The sequence below is a fragment of the Giraffa tippelskirchi genome, chromosome 3 (assembly GCF_054371585.1).
Source record: "Giraffa tippelskirchi isolate mGirTip1 chromosome 3, T2T-mGirTip1v1.2.pri, whole genome shotgun sequence".
NCBI lineage: Eukaryota > Metazoa > Chordata > Mammalia > Artiodactyla > Giraffidae > Giraffa > Giraffa tippelskirchi.
The window spans coordinates 11,586,601-11,605,056 of NC_137277.1; the positions used below are offsets into that span (position 1 = coordinate 11,586,601).

Here is an 18,456-nt window from a genome sequence, read left to right on the forward strand (position 1 = left end):
TACAAACACCTGCTTAAATTCACCCAGCAGGACTCTAGACCACAGATCCAATGGGGACGGGGGGCAGGGGGAGGGCGCAGGAGGAGGCAGGAGACTGGCTTTCATGCATTAAGGGACAACCCCTGGGCTTCCCTGGTAAAGAATCCGCCTGCTGATGCAGGAGACATGGGTTCGATCCCTGATATAGGAAGATCCCACATGACGTGGAACAACTAAGCCCATCCACCACAACTACTGAGCCTGTGCTCTTGAGCTCAGGAGCCACAACGACTGAGCCCATGTGCCGCAACTACTGCCTAGAGCGCGCACTCTGCAAGGAGAAGCCAGCATGCCACAACGGGAGAGTAGCCCTGGCTCTCTGCAGCTAGAAAAAAGCCCGTGCAGCACTGAAGGCCCAGCACAGCCAAACATAAATACATACATGAATAAGTACGATTCTCTTTAAAAAATGACAACCCCTCTTCCCTGAGTGGGTGCAGCAACCGTCCCTGGCCTGCCCGGCCCCTCTCCCCCTTCCTCCCCCAGACTTGCCGTCCTCGCCTTCCTGGCCGTCCTGCCTCTGCTGGTGGATCTCCTTATGCTGCTCTTCAATCACCGCGAGCAGCTTCTCCTGCTGGTCCAGGAGGCGCTTCTGCTGCACCTGCTGTTCCTTGATCACTTGCAATAGTACGGCGTGGTCCAGCATCTCTGCCCGGCCAGCTTCTGGTGCAGAAAACACACGCGGTCAGAGCCTGGGGGCTACAAAGGCGCTTGGCTGGGCTGAGGGCAATATGATGCATGCAAGGAGGCCAAGGTGGCCTGTGGGCCCCTCCCATGGATGCCTCCTGGGCACTCCCCTCTACCGTGCTGAATCAGCACCTACGCGCCATAACCACAAACGACAGTGATCTGGGCTGGTGACCCAAACTGTCAACTATTCTAAAAAAGAATACTGGCCTTTTCAAGAAAGTTTCCTCCAAGGTGAGAATTTTAAAGACAAACAGAACCATCTTCCCCTTCAGTAGCGACAAGAGCTAGGACCTCAGTGAGAAGGCTGCGCCAGTGCTCCCCCCAGCCCCGCCTCCCCCAGGAAGCTGGCTGCAGTTGGCAGGGGAGGAGCACCAGGTGAGTTGGGAGCAGGCCAGCTGCAGCAGGTGTGTGTAGGAAGGGCCCCCACAGACTGTGGACGGAGAAGAGGCCCCGAGGCTGAACACCTTGGGTGTGGAGAGCTCGTAACGCACTGCAAACACGTCAGCACTGGGTCAGCTCTGTAGAGCCAGCAGCCCGGGCTTAAGGAACTTTTATAACACGTGTCTTTAAACAGGAAGCTTTGAAAGATGATGTAACTGTACAGGTTGTCAGATGGAAAAGCTCAAATCCAAAGAAAGGAGAACATTTCGGGAGTGGCGAGAGCTAACACCCCAGCGAGGGACCCACGTGCTGGGCATATGCAGGTGTGCTGGCCTGCCCTCCCCAACAGTGACCTGTGACCCCGCCCCCCAGAACACAGCAGGGTTGGCCTTCTCCCAGGGACTGCCATGGCTTCCCCCACAGAGGCTGGTGCCCATGAGGAACATGCTGAGGCTAACCACGCGGAGGATGGGTCCCTTGGCCAGCCCAGGTGATGCAGCCCCCTGCTCCCCACCAGGCACACATCCAGACATCCTAAGGTGACCAAGAAGCCTGCCTGAGAAAGTCTACGTTCTGTGGATCATCTCAGGGCTCCCCACACCCCCTTTAGACAAGGGAAGTGCACAGCGCCATCCCACAGAGTTCCAGACCAGCTCCCTCGACCATGACCATGCTGCCAACACCATCTGTCCCCAAGGGAGGGTCCCTAAAGAGCAGGCCCCCTGACTCACTGGGTCCTCAGAGGACTAGCCCTAGACTGAGGCTGGGGTGGGGGAAGTGCACCATGTCCAGCCAGAAGCAACATGGGTCAGATGGGGAGCAGAGTGGAGGTGGCAAACTGAGCCCCCAGCTGAAGCTCCGCGTGCAACTGTTTGCGCCACCAGGACCACAGGGATTAGACTCATGGATGGGATGAGAGCTGCACAGATATTAACACACGTGCAGGGCACATTAATACCAGGCCATGCACATGGCAGAAGTCACACACAGACCCCGCCCCATCTCTGGGGGTGCCCAGGTGCTTACAGGCTGCACCTGGCTGTCCTGTTGGTGGCGCCCCATGGCAAAGCCCCAGTGGGGCTAAGGGGCACCAGGGCGTGTGGACTAGAAGCGAATGGGTTGGGGCATCAGGGGGGACCCCACCTGAAGGGCTGTGGCTGAGCCCAGCTCAGGGACAGACCGTGTGTGGATCCCGGACTCTGACTCACACACCCCATGCAAGGCGCTACTGGACTCAGTGCCCGCACCATCTGCTGTCTCGTCTTTAAACCCCCATAGAAAACCTTCACTGTGATGCTCCTCTCGACTCCTACCTGCCACCATCTTTCTGATTTCAGCTGTGCATCCCATTGAGAGGCGTTTGGAGAAAGCAGAATAAGAAACCATGAAAGTTCTTTTCAGAAAAGAAAAAGTCAAAGAATCAAACAGGATTAGGTAACAGATTGTAAGGACAGGACCAGTAAACAGACTGAAACCAAAGACAGTAACACGCAGAACTCCCATGGCCTCTGAGCTACAGGAAACACTAGGACCCTCAGCTCTGCCTTCCTGGCCTCTGCGTGCAGAGGCTCGGCTGGCTTCCCGGGCCTGGTGCTCTGGGCCGGCTATCCCGAGGCTGCAGGACCTTCTGGGAAGCAGCTCGTGGGGCAGCGAGGTATGAGCATCCCATGAACCCACCTGAGTGCTGTACCATGATCCCCACGTACAGACCCAGACTCTCAGGGCACACAGTGAAACACCCGGGGGCCGCTCTGTGGACACCGCTAGCAAACAGGGTGACCCCACGGGGGCTCAGGGTGGGCACCAAAGAAACAGGATGAGTGATCATTTGCTGGGACAGCTGCCACCACCTCCTTCAGTGCAGGGCAGTGCCCGACCAGGCAGGGCTGTGAGGAGGGGGGGCATCAAAACCAGGGAGCGGGAAGCACCCCAAAATGGGCATGAAGGTCTGCAGGAGGATGCAGAGCAAGTTTTGTTTGCTGGAGAGAAAAGATAAAATGAGCTTTCGCTTTGGAACAGGTACTGGGTCTTCACCACAGGTGGGTACAAAGGTCCCCACCCAGCCCCAGCTAAGACCGGGCAGCAGGGGAGTGCTAAGACAGCAGTGAGTCACCGACCCTCCCACCCTCGCTAACGCCCCCCACACCTGGCCGGCTTGTTGGAAATATTAACGTGTCTATTTTGAAATGAGATACAAACGGGAATAGAAAGCCACATGACAGTGACAGGTTTGTTTTTTTTTTAAAGGGGGGAAAAGAAGATAAAAACATTCCTAAGGAAGTGAAAAGGGAGGAGAGAAGGCTGTTAGTTGGCAGGGGAGCTATTTAAGATCTTTCCTCAGCAGGAAACTGGCAAGACAATGGGCCCCTGTGTCTCCTTCTGGGCCACACTCCACTTCCAGAAGGAAGCGGCAGTATCTCCAGGCCTTGGGAGGATGCAGGGAGGAAGCAAAGGCCTTACCCTCCAGCTTGCTGCCAGCGTGCTCCCCGCCCTGTCCCTCCTCGGTCCTCTGCTCTCGAGGCTCTGCCTGCGGCGCTGCCCCCGGGCCTGGCTTCTCCTCTGGGAGGGGAGCCTTCCCACCTGCACACACAGCGAAGACTCAGGAAGCTTGCAGAAAAACTCAGAAGCAGGTAGAGGGGGGACAAGGGGAGGAGGCCGACATTTCCTAAATCACCCTCCACGTCGGCCCTCCCTCCCCGGTACTGTATATTCAACCTGATGAGTACCAGGGAGGTAATAAAAAAAAATATTTAACATCTTACAGACTGGTGGCAGGGAGCCAGTGTCAACTACCTTCGTCAATTAGCATGCGGGGACCGTTGTCAGTAGCTCTGAGATGGCACTTAACAAGGAGCTACCCGTCAGGCCCGCGCCGCGCCCCGTGTGCGCCCAGACATGCAGGAGCAGCTCAGCACCTGACGCTTATGGGTCTGGCGAACAAGTGTGTGACAAATGTCAGAGGAGCTGCCAAGCCCCGACAGCTGCATCAGGGCTGCTACATACACAAGCTCATCTCGCAAGAAAAGAAAGGCAGTAGGACAGAAGAGAGGATGGTCAGTGTCTCCTGCCCCGTCCCCAACCTCTCCTGGACCCCACAAGGATGGAGCCTACACCCACCAGGCTCTTTCTTCTCCTCCGGCTTGCCCACGGCCCCCACGGCATGGCCAGGCAGCACGGCACCGTCTGCTCTGGCCCCTGCGCCTGCCACCGGGACATCCTGCCCCTCGGAGAGCACTGCCTGGGGCCCTGGATGCACGCCCCTGTCGCCCAGCCCCAGGTCCTCCTTCACAGGCTCAATGGCTGGCTGACCATTTTCTTCTGGAACCTTCTGGGGATCTTTGGGAAGACCACCCGCTGCCTCCAAAGCCTGGTCCTGTCTGGGTCTCTCTCGTCCTGAATCCAGCAAGGGTGGTACCATTTGACCCTTGCCCCCCAGGGCCCTTTCATCCACGTGTTTGGACGGACGCTCCTTTTCCATTCCCTCTTGGTCTTGACCTTCATCCACTACCACCTCGTCGTGAGGCACAGGGGGTTCGTGGCGGTGGGCCTCGCCCAGAGGTACTGCAACTCCTGGAAGGAGATGGACGATGTTGGGGAGCGGGTGGTGGGGGGCTGGCTCAGCCTTCCCTCCCAGGGCGGCTTTCCCTCTTCAGGTCTGTGAACTGAGCTCTCATCCCAACCAACCACGTGACTGATGTCCAGCTGAGGTCCCGCCCCCATGGATACTGCCCCCCCCACCCCCACCCAGGCAGTCGTAGCACCTTGACCGGGGCGATCCAGCTGTGCCTCCTCCTGCTTCTCCTTGGTGTCTTCCCTTGGGGGCACATTCACGGGGCCCTTAATCTGGGCCTGCTCCATCTCATCTTTCTCATTTGGCAGCTTCGGCTTATCTCGGCCGTCCTCAGCCACGTCCACAATTGGATTCTGGCCTGTAAGCACGGCACAGATAATTGAGCGGTGTTTCCACATGGCTACACCGCCAATCAGCACGGCAACTGGGCGGTTTTCCCTGGATTGTAATCACATTTCTCAGTCGAATGGCAGAGCCTAAGCAGTTGTTTTTTTTTCTGTTCAATCATTAGCAGCTAAGTAGCACAGAAAACTGTCATTTTTCATGTGTATTCATAACAAAAATATGTCAAAATGCAATTTACACCTAACTGGGTGCAGAAGAGCGACACCCCGCAGAAAGCTGGCCGCCACCACCAGGTGGCAGCACGAACCCACCATTTGAGGCCTGGGGACAGTAAGGGCCCACATCTTCCCTCCTGGGGACAATCAACCTCCCCAAGCCCAACCAACCCCTTGCTGCAGGCCAAGAGGGAAGGGGAGGAGAGACAAGCTTAAGGAAAATGCCTACGGGAGGTTGATTTGCAATTCTGTCAACTTCTTGCTGCAGAAGTAAAAATTCCTATCAAAAGGAAGGTAAGAAAGAGGCACAGCCTGTATCCCACGGGCCTCCTCATCCTTCGGGAAGCCCAACAGCTCCGTCACGGCGGGGAGAGGGCCACGAGGATGACCAAAATGGAACCTCTTAGGAAACTCTCTCCATTAACAAAACCACTTTCTACCTATTAGGCAAAAGTGGCAGAAACTAAAACACTGCTGCTAAGTCGCGTCAGTCGTGTCCGACTCTGTGCGACCCCACAGACGGCAGCCCACCAGGCTCCGCCGTCCCTAGGATTCTCCAGGCAAGAATACTGGAGTGGGTTGCCATTTCCTTTTCCAATGCAAGAAAGTGAAAAGTGAAAGTTAAGTCTCTCAGTCGTGTCCGACTCTTAGCGACCCCATGGACTGCAGCCTACCAGGCTCCTCCGTCCATGGGATTTTCCAGGCAAGAGTACTGGAGTGAGGTGCCATTGCCTTCTCCGAACTAAAACACTATCTGGGAAAAAAAAAAAGATTTAAAAAGTCATTTCATCTCAGAGGCCTGAAGCAACTGCTTTCCACCTTCAGGGCACAAGCTGTGTGCAAGAGGGGAGACGGAACCCCCAGCAGTGGTGGGACCCTAAAGGGGCTCTGGGGGTATTCACGACAGTTCTGTTTAGGTGGGCTTGCTCCCTCCCCCAGAGGAGGAGGAGGGACCTGGGCTGACTTGCCATGCTCACTGGGGGCACCTGCAGCAGCTGAGGTTTAGTGTCCAAAACAAAGTGGAGGGGGGATGGCGTTGGGCAGGAGCTAGATGCAGGACTCCACAGTTCAATCAAGCAGCTGATTTGAATAAGTGTGTAGTGTATGCTCCACACCACAGGTTAACACCCCCGTCCCCAGCCCCCAAAGGCCCCTGGGAGTCAAAATCAAGAGGTGTTGTCCAGTGGATGACCAAGTTAAGACAGGGGGCCAGGAAGGGAAGGAAAACCACAACAAACCAAAGAATATCTCCATCACGTTGTAGGACCAAGTCAAAATCTATCCATCATGAGGCAAAGGAATGACCGGGGGACTCGGCTGAGCGAGGGGCATGGGCACACAGCGTGGTCACCCCGCCCACAGCGGCTGGGCCCCGGGCACTCCGCAGCTGTCCTCAGCAATGGACACAGTGCTTCCTAAAACGAACCAGAGCGCCTCATGGGGACAGTTTGCCAGCAATGCCTCTGGGCCACAGTAAAACTAACACCAAACTTCCTAATTAGCAACTGAAGAACAGCCCGCACTCACCCACGGTGCTCACCCCAGGGAAGGATGAAGGCCGGCAGGGGCTCGGCCTGTTTCTCCTTCCAGAGGCAGCAGAAAAATCGGAGGGAGTGGCCAGCAGAGGGCGCCCCAGCCTGGAAGGGCCTCCTCTCAGCTTCAAGGTTGTGGCCTCTGCTCCCCGAAGTGGGAACCACGCAGGGAAACTCCAGTCTGCCTCAGTTCTGCTGGGTAGGGGAGCTTTCTAACCTGCCTGGCCCCATCTACACTCAGACCCTTCTGACGGTGCTTCTACCAGGAGCTCCTGAGAAGACTGTTGGCTAAGAGTCACTTGTCTAGCATGGACACCAGGTGGCTCTGTGACTGGCTCAGGGAGACAGAGGACCCAAGTTCAGTTGAGCCGCTCAGTCGTGTGCAACTCTTTAAGACCCCATGGACTGCTGCATGCCAGGCCTCCCTGTCCATCACCAACTCCCAGAGTTTACTCAAACTCATGTCCATCACGTCGGTAACACCATCCAACCATCTCATCCTCTGTCGTCCCGTTCTCCCACCTTCGATCTTTCCCAGCATCAGGGTCTTTTCCAATGAGTCAGTTCTTCACATCAGGTGGCCAAAATATTGGAGTTTCAGCTTCAACATCAGTCCTTCCAATGAACACCCAGGACTGATCTGCTTTAGGATGGACTGGCTGGAACTCTCTGAAGTCCAAGGGACTCTCAAGAGTCTTCTCCAACACCACAGTTCAAAAGCATCGCACTCAGACAGACAACCACAGTTCTGAAATCTGGGGACGTGTGGCCGTTTTCGTGTGCAACATTCAGAACAGACCTGTCCATGGCAACGAGAATCTGCCTTCGAGGATGCTTCCACCTCGGAAGACAGGGTCAGGGCCAGGGGCTCCTCTTCCTCGACTCTCCCCTGCAGGACCCCATTCTGAGTCTGGGGGCATCTCTCTGTATCTTGTGATCAGTGAAGATGGAAGCAGTCCTCTGATTGCCAAGCACAAAAGTAAAGTGTCTTAAAATCACACTTGAGTTCCACAGATGGAATCCCTATTAATTGGAGGTGAACCTGAAGTTCAGGAGACGCAAGGGACCCCAGGGCCATGCAGAGAGCAGAAGCAGCCACCAACAGTCCTTTAAAAAGGCCAGGTGCTGCTTCTGAGTACCTTTCCTGACAACCTTCGAAGTGCCTGCCTCACTGCTGCCGTGAGAAGGTCTACTTGGGAACCCCTGCTCTTCTTGACTTAGGCAGCAAGGGAAACCCTGTCTAGCACACTCTATTCAATGTGCAGGAATCCCAACGGGTCCCTGGACCCAGAGCCCCAGATGGGTGGCTGGGTGGCCCCATCTGGCTCACTCATCACACTCTCCTGCAGATGGGCACGTCTGCCCACAGGCAGCAGGTGGAGGGGACATGGGCCAGTCCTTTGGGGCTGGACACAGGAGGCAGCGCCCCTCCCTCCCCAGAGGAGTCCTTCCGGATTTGGCTGCGCTGACGTGGTTATCTTAGCGCCGGTGAGACGAGCTCACAGCCACGTCTGACACACAAGCAGAAGAACTGAGAAGTCACGTGGCACAGGGGTGTTAACTGCTCCTTCTCGGCGGGGCACAGGGACAGCTGCGGGGGGGACCAAGGAGGAAGGCAGGTCTGCAGCCGGGCCTCCCCACAGGCATGCTGGCATCAGTTGCAGGCGGTCGGACGCTTTCCTGCCCACGTGCACCAGCACCTGGCACAGCAGCACAAGGGACGCGTACTCAGAAGAGAAACTTAGGAAGGAGATGGGGGAGGGCGAGCTCCCACTCAGGCTTGTGACCACCTTCTGCCAGCTGTGTCCCCACACCAATGTGGTGCTGCCCACAGGCCCCGGCCCAGCCCTTCCCATTCTTTCGCACCCAGCAAAAGCAGGGCTGGATCCCCGCTGGGGGACGGACATGCTGTACAAGGTGTATGGCCAAGGCGGCTCCTGACACCAAGAGGAGTCGCCGGCTGGGAGGGAGAGGAAGAAAGGGGATGAGGCCAGGCTCAGGGGAGGAGCTGAACAGCATGACAAACTCCAAACCCACTAGCCAGACCCTCGAGGGGGCCATCAGCCTCACAGTGAGTGGCCTCGTAGCCTTTCCTGAAGGCCTGCCCACCTCTTCTGTCCACACTAGGTGTGTCACAGGCCCTGTGCTTGCTGGGAGCGCTAGGCTGGGGGTGGCCAGGCCTGTGGGTCCCCAGGAGGGGGAGGGCAGGACTCCCCCCGTCTGAAGGCCAGCTGGGGCTCTGGGGAAAGTCGGTACCATTTCGGCCTCTTCAACATCAAAGAGACCAATAAACCTGCCTCACACGCTGATGGGCGGACAGCTGCAGGGCACGCGGCCCAGGCCCCACAGGCCCAGCTCTGCTTCAACGAGGCAACCCATCAATGACGGGGAGGCTGGGGGCGAGAAACATGGAGACTTGAGTTAAACAAACGGCATGTGGTTCCGAGAGGGGCCGTGTGTTTGTTACAGACTCGTGGAAGAAATGGAAACCAGATGTGGCCGCGGCGGCTCCAGGTGAGCCCGGGGCCCGCCTCCACGACAGGATGCAGCTGCTCGCGCCAGCAGTGGGCTGGAGGCCGCACAGTGCCGTGGGGACAGGCAGCCCGGTGCTGGCTGCGTCAGCTGATGCCGAGAAGCCCACTACCGGGCGGGCCGGCAGCCAGCGGAGACACGAGACCAGTGTCCAAGTCGTGTTGTGCTGGGGGCATCCCCAAAGCACCCGGGACCAGGACACCTGGGGGCGAGTGACCCAGTGAGGCTGCTAACAGGGGTGGAGGGGCGCCATCTCCCTCCCTCCTCCAGGAGGCTTCTTTCCGTCCAACCACTGTGCAACCACTGTGGGGACACTCAAGCAGTTTCTGACCACTTCAATTAACTTCTCTGCTGAGCGCCGTTATCCCCAGGGGTCCTCTCTGCAGGGGACTCCCAAAGAGGGAGTCTTCTCGCTGGCCCTCGCCATCCGAGGAAGGCAGAGGAGAGCATGCCCCATTACTCTGGGCTCAGGGCTCCCCTAAAAGAGCCCCAGGAGAGACTGTTCTCCTGCAGGAAGTTGGTGTGGGGTGCTCTAACTGCAGGGGCTCTCAGCACGGACAGGTAAGTCTGGAACAGAGACGGCGACACATCCGAGAGGCTCGAGCCTCCGACCATAGGCAGCCCAGGCCCGCAAGCACCTCTCTGGACACACCTGCCTGCCTTGACAGCCCTCAGGACCTTTCCTTCTGTCAATCACAGTAGGCAGGGAGACCAGTACTCCCACCTGGGCTTATTAGTCATCACCACCCACAGGGACCTGGAATCTACCAGCAGCCAGCACTGCTGCCCCCGCGGGGAAGGCCAGCAGCAGGCAGCAGGGAACAAAGCTGAGGGGCATCACTGACTCGGTCCAAGAAAATATGGCTTAAAATTTACATCCTTACAACAGGCAAACGTTGAGTGACACCCACAAGTTTACTTACCTGTTGGTGCTCTGAACGGGGGTGGGGGGAGGAGTTGAGATCTCCGACCTGCTGTCTTCAGCCTGTCCCCTGCACACAGGTGGCACATGCAGGTGGCTCCACACACCAGCCCCCAGGAGGCCCCCCTGCCCCCTCCATCACCCGAATAGGACGGAGGCAGCTGGGCAGGTGAGACAGCCTGGAAAGTGATGACTGCATCCCCATGACCCATGGGGACGCTGCTAGGGTGCCCCTGAGAAGGCTGCGGGCCTGTGTGCGTACCTGGGAGCCACATACCTGGGAGCTGGGCTGCCTCTGCCTTCACTGCGCCCTCGGCCTCTCCAAGCCTGCCGCCCGGAGCTTCCTTTGCCAAGTCCACGGGGGTCTCCTGGCTCACAGACAGGGTGGTGTGTGTGCTGATCACCAGGATGCCCAGGCCGACCCAGAGCACCACCTGGATGAGACAAATACCCCGAGAGCTAAAGGGGTCACGCAGTCCCGGTGCCCCTGCCCTTCCTGTGGGTGGGGTACAGTCCACAGAGGCCCCAACCACACTGACCACTAGATGATGGTCACTAACTCATCAATGTCACAGAACCGTGGGCCACACCTGCAGGAGCCACATCGACGATGGGGCTGGGGGGGCGGGGCGGGGCATGAGGGAGCCTGAAGGCAGCAGGGGGAGTGAGTGTGACACAGAGGGGCCTGCGGCTAGAGAGACTCAGGCCCACCGGCCAGGCATCCTGGAGAGCCTGGCGGCCACGTCTACCTGCACCTACTGCTACAGAGATTGGGCCCCTTGATGGTTTTCACCAGAAGAGCAAGAATCTCGGGCCCTCGACCCAACTTAATGTGGGCTCTTGCTTGTCCCACCCCCCTCATCCAGTAGAGGGCCCAGGCCACTGGGTGCCTGGCTACCGATGACTAGTCCCAACATCACCCAGCAGGCTAGACACTGAGGCAGCTGCAGAGCACAGACGGGATGGCTGTGAGGAGGTGGCTCCTCACCCTCTCTGGCTGTCAGTGCCCATCAGTGCTACCTGGCAAGCTGAGCTGGATGCACTGCTGCTCGCCGAGAGGCCTTGTCCCCACCCCGTCCCTCCTGTGATGGCCCCGAGGCTGATCCTAAGTGCTGCCCTCAGCCACTCAGGACAGGAACCCCTCGTGCTGTGATGCCGACAGCCTTGGAGTTCCAGCACATGCGGGGCCCACCGACGCTCTCCGTGTGACTTCTGCTGTCACAGCAGTGGGCGCAGCTCCTTCTGCCCTTCCCGGCCTGGCCCACCTGCCTCTCCCTGGGGATCAGTGACTCCTGGTTCCTCGGAGAAGAGCCAGGAGGAAGCCTGCCCAAAGAGCCGGGGGACCCCGCCACCCACCTCCACGCACTCTCAGAACCAGAACTCAAACCTTTCCTGAAAGGCACGTTGACTCTTTAAAAACATATCAGTTCAAAAGAACCAGTGAGACTTTCCCAGGCTCAATACAACTGCAGAAGAAAGATTTTCCACAGGAAGAAAGGACCTGTGCTCCTGAAGGTGGATGCCAACCAATGTGGAGAACCTCAGAGAGAAAGTCCGTTTTCTCCACTGTCACTCTGGAAACACTGAGCTGGTTTGGGGCTCACAGAGGCAAAATGCTGGCCATGCTCCAGGGTCCGCGATGCTTGAGAGAGGCCCCGTCAGTGCCATGGACTCAAAGGGCCCCTCCAGTACTGACCACCAGCCGGCCTCAGTCGCGCATTCAGTCAGGTGCACGTGGGGATGTTGTTGGGTTTGAGCCCCTGGTGTCTGAGCAGCATTGAAACACTGGGCACAGCTTGGGGTCAAGGGCTCCTGACTCCTGTCCCCTACTTCAAATGATTTTCTTAAAAACGTGTGGATGCCAGCCTCAGCTGTGAGTTCAAAGAGCAGCACGTTATACCTGCTCACCACAAAGGGAAGTTTCAAGAAGCAACAGTAGAGGCCACCACAGTAGTTTTTTAAAAATAAAAAAGAAATTTTAAATCCCTGCATCTTGTATTTCTCTAGCTGATGGCTGAGAAAACAACAAAAAGAACTTCATGTCCCACCTTGGACCCCGTGGCACCAACAAGATGAGGGCAAGACCGAGTGAGCGCCCTACTGAAGCACTCAAACGGCCGAAGTGGCTCCGCCTGCAAGGCTGGCCAGAGAAGTGGGAGAGCTATAGCATGGCCCCCAAGACAGCGCCAGGTGGGGGTCCCATGAGCCTGGACTTCACCAACAGAAGCCCGTCCCCTCCAGGCCCTGATTTGGGTGGCCCCTAAAATGGTTTTGACACAGAGATGAAGACAGCTGGTTGGCTGTTTCTGTGTTGGGTTACTTTTATGGGGACATCACTGAACATTCCACGGGAGACCGACAAGCCAAAGGCAACATTTCATCCATGGCTTTGAGTGATTTATTTCAACCCTCCGCTTTCTGGCCTTAAAGAAACAAATTGCACACAAAATAAAAAAATGTTAACTCCATCAATGCTGGGAGACAGCAAGCTTAAAAAGGCCAAGAAAGTGTCAACTTAAGTTCAACTTACAAAGAAGAGTCTGCACGGAGCCAGGAAGCACTGCATGGCACCACACACACACCTGCCTCTGCCTCCAGCCCAGACATCTCATGACCCCGCCAGCAAAGTGTGTTTCCTGTCTCCGCCTTGTCCATGAAGACACCCACCTGTGCTCCCCTACCCACCAGCCGTCTCCACCCCACCCTTTGCTGGGAACCCCCTCGTCCTCCGACACACCTGGCACTTGAGCTGCCCGGGGTTCTGTGGGGTACTCGCCAGCCGACCACTGTCTGAAGCATGAGCAGCCCGCTGGCCCCACCAGAGCAGTTATAACAGATCCCAGCTCTCCACTCGAACCCTTTCTTTTAAAGAACGCCACAAGCCCATGAAAATCCCCAGGCAGGGAAGCCAAAGCCACCCCAGCTTGAAGAGAGTGGAGGATTAATGCCAGGCTGACATCAGTGAGGACGTGGGAGGGCCATGCCTGACACCGAGGGAATCTAGGTCCATGGGTGGCGCTGATGCAGTGACCGGATAGCATTCTGCCAACAGACACGTGTTGAGAGGTGATAGTCAGTCCACACCAGGGCAGGAACACGGCCTCCACGGCAGATGCTCCAGGTGGGCTGGACTTTGTTTAGTCGCTAAGTCATATCTGCCTCTTTTGTGACCCTGTGTACTGTAGCCTGCCAGGCTCCTCTATCCACGGGATTTCCCAGGCAAGAATACTGAAGTGGGTTGCCATTTCCTCCTTCAGGGGATCTTCCCCATTCAGGGATCAAACCTGGGTCTCCTGCAATGCAGGCAGATTCTTTACCACTGAGCCACCAGGGAAGCCCTTTGGGCCCGATTTTGCAAAGGGCACAGGTGTTGGCCAAGTCCCTGGGGCAGCCATGACAAGTATGCACTGACCACAGACCCCCACCCCCACCAAAGGCCTGAGGCATCTGGTAGGCCCCAGGGTCACAAGAGGCCAGAACTCTCGGGTTGCCGCTCTGCCATGAAGTGTGGAAGGCCGAGGGCCACATGTGTGTGAACAGGGATGATCACCCATCCCCCAAAAGTTCTGCAAGAAAGAGACGCTGCTCCCAGAAGAAAGGGCCACAGCCGAGGTCTGCGCCACACCAGCCAGCCGTGATGGAATGACACAGCGGAAGCCAGCAGGGGTACTGGGCTGCCACAGCCTCAGGACAGGGACAGGAGGGGCTCGTGCCTGCAAAACCCGTCTTCCAGGCACAACTACCTGCACGTCCAAGAGCTGCTTCAAAATGGGACAAGGTTGGTGAGCGAACCAGGTGCACCAGACATCTAATCACGCAGCCCTGACTTCTGTTCTTCTTAACCAGTTACAGAGCCACCAGGAGGAGAAACGCAAATGCATCCTGAGGTCTCAGCCCCAGTATTTACAAAACCACGGGCTTGGCCTGGGGACTACATGTGAAACCCCAGGGCCCCCAGTCTGCTGGGATCCCCAATTCAGAACCAGAGAGAGGCACTGGCCCAGAGTGAAGGTGTCCCCTTTCACTGCTCACACCTGAAACTAAAGACATACATGTTCAAATGCAGCTTATACCTTGAGGCAGGTGCTCCGGAGTCTGCCACATGCACCCCAATTCAGGTCTTCAGTGCAGTGTGATCAGGGCATGGCAGGCACCCCAGCCCTGAGGCCGAGGCGTCACATTCTGGGTGAGGTCCCAGTGACCATTTAGAGCCCTGTTTCAGGAGCACAGTGGCACCTTTGGACCCTCCTGTGGAGGCTGGTGCAGCGCCGGCTCAGGCCTCCATGGCCTCCCACCAGCCACCAGTTCCCGGTGGCCCTGCTCCCCCTGCTGGCTCCCGGCCACAGTGTCAATTCCAGGTGGCAAACCCACCCCTCTAACTCAGCCCCACTGAAGAGTTTCTCCAAGTTCTTGAATTTTCAACATAAAGGATGAACTGGTGGTGACAGATAAGGTTTCTTTTCAACTAGCTAAGGGCCAATAACGTTTCCACGGTCACTGCTTATTCTTCTGAGGATGTTTCTCAGAACACTCTTTCATGCCTTTCTCCAGCACAGCTAGGATAGGCCCATAACCTGCACTCCCCACCTTCCCTGGCTGTTTCGGAGGTCCAGGGCCAGGAACAAGCACCTCAGTGCCAGCAGCACTCAGGCAGTGGGGCAAGTGGACTCGGGCTGACACCAGGTCTGTGCCATCCAGGAAAGCATCAGCCACGCTCCCGGGACAGCAGGGATGCACCCCAAGAGGGTGCCCTCCAAGCCCGAGGTCTGTGCACCAGACTCCAGTCACATTTCTGAGTGTGCCTCTTGCAAAGCTCATTTTCCTTAAAACATGAAAACTCCACATTCAGAAGTAAAATAGCAGCACATATAGTATGCCACAGTCAGATGGTTCACCCCAGGATTGATCCACAATGCACCTCACCAGAACACTAAGTCCAGTGGGAAACCCACCATCTTCTCTGCACGTGGTCAGAAAGCAGTTAATATGATTCAACGTGCTTTCCAATTTTAACAATCCATATTAAAACAGGCACGGATAGATGCTGCTTTAACGTGATTCTAAGTGTGTTCACATCTACAGAAATGTGGGGGCGTTTGAATGCGCATGTTCATTTCTGTACATGAAGCCAAAGCCAGCATTACATGTAACGATTCAACACTACAAGCTGTCCCAGCTCAGCTGGGAAGACAACGAGCTGGCCCCTCACCCCCCAGTGCCACGGGGAGAGGCACAAGATGACACAGACGAGAAACAACCAGAAAAGGGGAGGTGAAATTACCAAGAGATGCCGTAAGGCCAGTGGGTAAAAAGTCAATATATGAGAATCTACAGCCTCCCTACGTACAAACAGTCAGAAAACCCAGAGGAAGGGGAGGTCCCAGTGTCCCTGGCACATGTAGCAGACAGAAGCTGGTCCAGCAGATGGAGACAGGGAAGGTGGGCTGAGAGCAGCCGTGACAACTGAATGCCACACCCCATTATCACAATAGGAGGCTCACAAATACACTCTGCAGATTAGCCAGAGTATCAAGGGAATGATTCTTCCTAAATTTATCTACAGCTTCAATGAATTCCAAGTAGACCAAAACCAAAAAGGTAGATTTATTTTTGTTAAGAGTCAGATCAGCTGATTGGAACATTCACGTAGAAAGTAAACAGGGAGTTCCCTGGTGGCCTAGTGGTTAGGATTCTGGGCTTTCACTGCCATGACCTGGGTTCAATTCCTGGCTAGGGAACTGAGATCCCGCAAGCCGTATGGCGCAGCCAAAAAAAAAAAAGTCATCAAGAACATCCAGAAACATCATTAATGAAAGAAGAGAGATTAGAATTAAAACATTTTCAGAGCCACACGACAAGGCAAGGGAGTACCATCGCAAAGCTGGGTAATTAAAACAGCACGGATGGCCACATCACTGGACAGAACAGGCAGGAAATTAAAATACAAGTCCCAAACAAGCCCAAATACATACAGGAATTTAATACACAGAAGCAGTAACATTTCATACCAGTGATGGACTAACAGTATTCTGACAACGAGGTAGTCATCTAGAAAAAACTGAGGATACCTACTTTGTTTCTTACACCAAAATAGAATACAGATGAGTCAAAGATTAAATGGGGACTTCCCCAGTGGTCCAGGGGTCACAACTCTACACTTCCACTCTAGGGGGCACAGGTTCAATCCCTGGTCTGGGAACTGAGATCCCACGTGCCATGCGGCACAGAAAAAAAAAAAAAGTAAAAGATGTAAATGGAAAAATGAAGTTCTGGAATTACTATAGGAACTGATGGCAGAATTCCTTAAAATAGTACTGGTGTAGGACGGTCATTTTAATAATGACTTTTTTCTCTCCTAAAAAGAGTCTGATGGACTAAAACACTGGGACTTCATAACCTGGGAAAAACATTTGCCATTTGGCAGGTAATGGACTAACTGCCTCATATGATAAGGAGTTCCTGAAAGTCACTAAAATCCTCAATTGAAGGCATGGGTGAACTGCTTCGGCGGCTGAGACTTGAGGAGTGAGAATCCAGAGAACAGAGACGAGCGCCACCCACCAGGGCAGACTTTTCCTGGTCAGCAGTGCTGGGCACCGGGACAGCAGAGCAGTAGCCTGGAGCCAGCAGACACACGGGGTGAGCCCTGGGCTCCCCACAGCCAGACCGGATCCTGTAGAAGAGGAACCCTCCAGGAGGCACCCACGTTCTGTGCATAGCTCTCCCCGAGGCATGTGCCAGCCACCAGCTGCACCGAGTCGTGCAGAGAGCAGCTGCCAAGAGGATGAAAGCTAAGCAGAGAATTTAGCAACCTGCGGGTGATCGAGTTGAGGCTCACGAAGGGCCACACCCTAGGAGTGAAGGCAAACCTGACGCAGATTGCACACAAGTGGACACAGGCCTTCTGCCTATCCTCCATCTGCTGAACACAGGACATCATCCAAGGACTGCACGATTTCTCACACCCATCTCCATAAACTACCAAGCACACCAGGGGATGGGACCAGGCCCCAGAAAACCAAGAGGGTGCAAAGGATCAAAATAAACAAACATCAACTATCTGAACAACAAAAATAATGTCTTGTAATGTTTAAAATACACATAAAATTAAAACACATAAAAACAACAGCACTGAAGGCCAAAGACAAAGATAAATGGAATTAAAATATTGTTGGATGGTTACTTCGTCTGGGAATTAGTAAAAGAAAAACAACTAATTTATGGTCAACTCTAATAAACCAAGGATTCATATTAAACTGCCTTGTATAACCACTAGTGGAACAGAAATGTACAACACCAGCTAAGAGAAGAATAGAGAACAAATACTTTAAAATGCTTGATTTATCCAAAAGGCAGCAAGAAAGAAAGAAACAGAAAAAAGAACAGATGGGACAAATAAAAAACAGAGTAAGACGGAAGCTTTAATCCCCACCCCCCAAATCAGTATTAACCGTAAATAGTCTTAAATACTCCTATTAACAGATTGGATCAAAACAAAACAAAAGCAAACTATATGCTCTTACCCAAGACATAACCTTAAACATAGAGATATCAAATGAGAAAGGATAACAAAAACTATATTGTGCAAATATAAACCCAGAACAAACCTGGATTAGCTACACTGTATCAGACAAGGCTGCCTTTAAGGAGAAAAGCATCTCCAAAGATAAAAAGAGACATTTCATCCAGAAAAGGGTCAGTTTAATAAGATATAGCCATCTTAAAACTGTAAGCTCCTAGTAACATAGCTTCAGGACAAAAAGCAAAACTCGATAGAACTAAAAGACATATGAACCTTTAAGTAATTCAAATGGAAATTGTCATACCTTTCTTCATAACTGATAAACAAGGAGATTAAAAAATCAGTAAGAATACATAAAAATCTAAAAAAATCAGTTAGCAAACTCAGCACACACAGGATGCACTTTGCATCCAACAACTGCAGACGGCCAGACAGCTGAACATCCATCCATCAGAATCAACCACCTGCTGGGCCCAGCAAACGTCCGAGGACAAAAGTTCTTTAGCTCATATACTCTAACCATACTGGAACTGTAGTTGAAATCAATCAAAAAGAGTACTAGGAAATCCCCCAAAGTTTGGAAATCTAGAGAAACCACTGGTGAAAATCAGTTGGAGTTCCCAGAGGGCTACAGATGGAGGGGGTTCCGATAAGAAAAGGTCTCAGACCTGCCTCAGAAGAAGCAGGGCAGTCAAGAGCAGGGCTGG

The 18,456-nt window shown here is 54.6% G+C and overlaps 1 protein-coding gene across 25 annotated transcripts in view; it reads right to left on the bottom strand.

Moving 5' to 3' along the window:
- Window positions 1-18,456, bottom strand: part of SLC38A10 (solute carrier family 38 member 10) — a 41,475-nt gene that overhangs the window by 2,275 nt on the left and 20,744 nt on the right. For 3 of the 25 annotated variants that reach the window (XM_081576200.1, XM_081576179.1, XM_081576178.1), the window contains exons 11-17: window positions 10,505-10,661; window positions 10,229-10,297; window positions 4,872-5,039; window positions 4,228-4,680; window positions 3,571-3,690; window positions 2,424-2,447; window positions 532-702 (exon numbers count right to left, since the gene is read on the bottom strand). In XM_081576200.1, coding sequence (XP_081432326.1) covers window positions 532-702; window positions 2,424-2,447; window positions 3,571-3,690; window positions 4,228-4,680; window positions 4,872-5,039; window positions 10,229-10,297; window positions 10,505-10,661 — 1,162 coding nt within the window. Of the gene's footprint in view, window positions 1-117; window positions 133-531; window positions 703-2,423; window positions 2,448-3,570; window positions 3,691-4,227; window positions 4,681-4,871; window positions 5,040-10,228; window positions 10,298-10,504; window positions 10,662-18,456 lie in introns of all 25 variants that reach the window. The other 22 variants (XM_081576201.1, XM_081576181.1, XM_081576180.1 and 19 more) reach the window with 13 other exon arrangements.